This window comes from Rhinichthys klamathensis, unplaced genomic scaffold, assembly GCF_029890125.1.
Source record: "Rhinichthys klamathensis goyatoka isolate OS25496 unplaced genomic scaffold, OSU_Roscu_1.1 h1tg001212l_1, whole genome shotgun sequence".
Lineage (NCBI taxonomy): Eukaryota > Metazoa > Chordata > Actinopteri > Cypriniformes > Leuciscidae > Rhinichthys > Rhinichthys klamathensis.
The window spans coordinates 30,951-33,912 of record NW_026607385.1 but is presented as its reverse complement, the minus strand read 5'-3'; the positions used below and the strand labels follow the sequence as shown (position 1 = coordinate 33,912).

The 2,962-nt window shown below is 40.3% G+C and overlaps 1 protein-coding gene across 1 annotated transcript; it reads right to left on the bottom strand.

Moving 5' to 3' along the window:
• Positions 1-1,526: 1,526 nt before the first annotated feature.
• Positions 1,527-2,962, bottom strand: LOC130079657 (phospholipase A2 inhibitor and Ly6/PLAUR domain-containing protein-like). Its single transcript, XM_056244998.1, has 5 exons — positions 2,877-2,962; positions 2,577-2,792; positions 2,275-2,406; positions 1,967-2,074; positions 1,527-1,828 (listed from the first exon to the last, which is right to left on the bottom strand). The coding sequence occupies exons 1-5, from the start codon at positions 2,923-2,925 to the stop codon at positions 1,641-1,643; spliced, it is 693 nt and encodes a 230-aa protein (XP_056100973.1). The 5' UTR covers positions 2,926-2,962; the 3' UTR covers positions 1,527-1,640.

Here is a 2,962-nt window from a genome sequence, read left to right as displayed (position 1 = left end):
GAAGCACACACGCTGTTCAGATCAGCAGGCAGGAATGTGAAACTCGCTGGAACACGCCATCACACCAACACCGACTGGAAGCTGCTCGTCTTGAAGATTCTCGAAGATAGTCAGAGAATAGACTGCAGGAGTGAAGAGAACATCTTGGCTCCGAAGCAAACATATCTGCATATTGCCGGCTTTCTCCTTTAATTCCCACGAGGTGGGGCGGAGTTGCGCCATGCAAATTCCGCAGACCCATGGCATTTGCTTGCCATTGGCTCGTTTTGTATACTCGAAGTCGAATAGGCTTTCTAAGCGAAACCCCATTCGTCGTCATCCGAAGGAACTCGGAGTGACAACGAAAGGGAACCGGGGTTACGCAAGTAACCTATTGTTTTGTTCTATACTTGAAAGCAAGTTATAACCCAGCACCACTTATTAAACAAAACAAAACGAATGGGCCGCCGATGTACGAGTTTTATGGGCCGTTCAGACAAAAAATAAATAAATATATAAAAGTATTCAAGATGCACGTCGGCCCACCGGTAATCTCCCGGTAGTCCCGATGGCCAGTACATGCCTTTGCACAATACTAAGTACATTTATTTCGTTTGACACCTTAATGGCTGAGATGAGAAGACTTACCTCTATACTGGGCTTTCTTTTTATCTTGTTCCTTTCTCTTTTTCTTCCCTGTGCACCAGAGGGTTTAGACCGCTTCATTTTCGATCAACGCGCCAGCACTTGCCTTGCCTAACCTAACGCAACGCAACGCAACTCGCCCCTCCCCCATTAGGAAATGATCGACAATAATCATCAATTCAATCTAATAATCAAGTTGACAAGTAATTAAACGTGTGGCTGAGGGGCGCCTTATGATGATCATGTTTAATAAACATGTTTTATTTCGCTTGTCATTCTAATTCTATGATTAATGGGAAGTAGGCAAAGGGCGACACTAGAGGGCAACACATTTGCCACCCTAGGCGATCGCCTAGTTCGCCTATAGCAATCGGCGGCCCTGCGTTACACGCATCACACACATGACCAGCGTCCGCCAATAGTAAGCCAACGTGTGACGTACAACACAGAAGCACTATACGCTATTACACTACGTGAACTGACTCTGCAAAAGTGCGCATCGGGGTGCAAATCGACCACAGAGTACTCGCGAGCACCCTTCTGAGACCTAAAATGACAAAAGGGACAGCCTGCAAAAGGTTGAGAACCCCTGCTTTATGGCATCATAATACCTTCATAATGCTGGTCATGCTGCTGCTTTTGACTGCCATTATATGAACGAGTAGAAGTGGACATATCTCCTTTTGTTGTCCGAAAAAGAAAGAAGGGCATACTGCATTAGAACAGCACCAGGGTGAGTAAATGATTTTAATGAACTAATAAATTTAAGACCCTTTAAGAAATAAGATTTTTTTATTATTGTGGTTTTATCATAATTATTTACAGCATGACATGCTTTAATAAATTTAACTGCAGGAAAAAGGTGATGTACTGTTTTATTTCATAAAATGTCACATCAGAGTTCTACAGCAATCAAAAAAAAAAAAAAAATCAGAACATCAATGGTAGTACAAAGAAATACAAGTTGTATATTCAGTGCAGTGTGTCTGATTGTAGAATGTGAAGATCTGCTGTATTCAGTGCATCAGGAAGTAGGAGAGCAGAGAACAGCAGAGGAACAGGACGCTCTGGGTGACACTCTGAGCCCCGTTACACAGGTTCCCCTCACAACATGAGACGCCCTCAACATTGCTAACTGATGAGGCGTCACAAATAGATTTAGACACACAGCCTTTTATAACCAATGACTGGCCTCCAAAAGTCCCTGATGAAACGAAAGAGAAAACAAAGGTTGATTCAGTCTAAGCTGGATATTTATATGACCTTTATCAAATGTTTAAACGTAAGACAGTTTAAAAGATAATGACTTTAATTTTTTTCCGTTTTTTAGAGAGATTCTCACCTGTTGCTTTAAAGCAGCGATCTTCAGTCCCTGAACAGCTCAGTGTGTTTGAGCAGCTCTTTTCATCACAAGAGAAACATTGCTTTCCATTGGGGGTGTTAGGGGGATCTACAGGAGGAAAATAAGTATCCTTTTAATTTATTTTATGTACAAAATATCTAATGAAACAACACTCTTTTTGCAGCTCTATTCAATCAGTTCACCACAGACAAGCCACACCCTGCTTTTTATTATCTGATTGAATCTCATATGGGAAATTGAGTGTTGACTTTAAAGAAGATATTTGTATAATCATTGAAGTACAATACCTGGAACATCTTGAGTGTTACACTGGTCTGTGTTACAGCAGGAAGTAGAGACCTTTGAAATGCCAAAATTCATGGACCCACTCTGACAGGCAACAGCACAATCTTTAACCTTCCCTTTAGTAGTAATGCCACCTAAATATATGAATGATACAGGAATGACCAGTTGAACTGCATATTAGTTTAATGGTAAATGTATTTATAAATGTCAAAATTTTGCATTTTTCTCATTTCAAACCATTTTTTAAATACAAAAATAGAAATATCAGAAATATATGTAGAATATTCTGCATATAATATTCCACCAGAAAAAGGAGTAGCCGTTTTGTTGCAGCACCAGTAAATTATAGCACCATCTCCATCAGTCAAATAACTGTATATTTCAATCATATTGGACTTACCAGCTTGTACTACTGTTGTTAAACTCAAGCACTGAGAAGATCCACTGGGACATGTTTTTAACTTCTGATCCGCACAAGAACCCGTCAGACCCGAGCACTCATAACAGCTGAGAGAGTGTCCTTTAGGAATAAAACAGAGAGACAGAGACATCAATTATCTGTATTTGTACCCAGTAACATCACAAACACTATTTGTCTTCGTACCTGCAGTGAAGAGAATGAACAGAAGAAAAACTGAGATTTGCAGATCCATCTTTGATCAGGAGGAGAATGAAACATCATGCCTATTT

What these genes read in the sequence shown, in the direction of transcription:
- LOC130079657 (XM_056244998.1), bottom strand. Translation starts at nt 2,925, where the DNA reads ATGGATCTGCAAATCTCAGTTTTTCTTCTGTTCATTCTCTTCACTGCA. An exon ending in AACGGCTACTCCTTTTTCTG is followed by an intron (nt 2,407 to 2,576) that starts GTGGAATATTAT and finishes TCATATATTTAG; the next exon opens with GTGGCATTACTACTAAAGGG. An exon ending in TAACACTCAAGATGTTCCAG is followed by an intron (nt 2,075 to 2,274) that starts GTATTGTACTTC and finishes TTCCTCCTGTAG; the next exon opens with ATCCCCCTAACACCCCCAAT.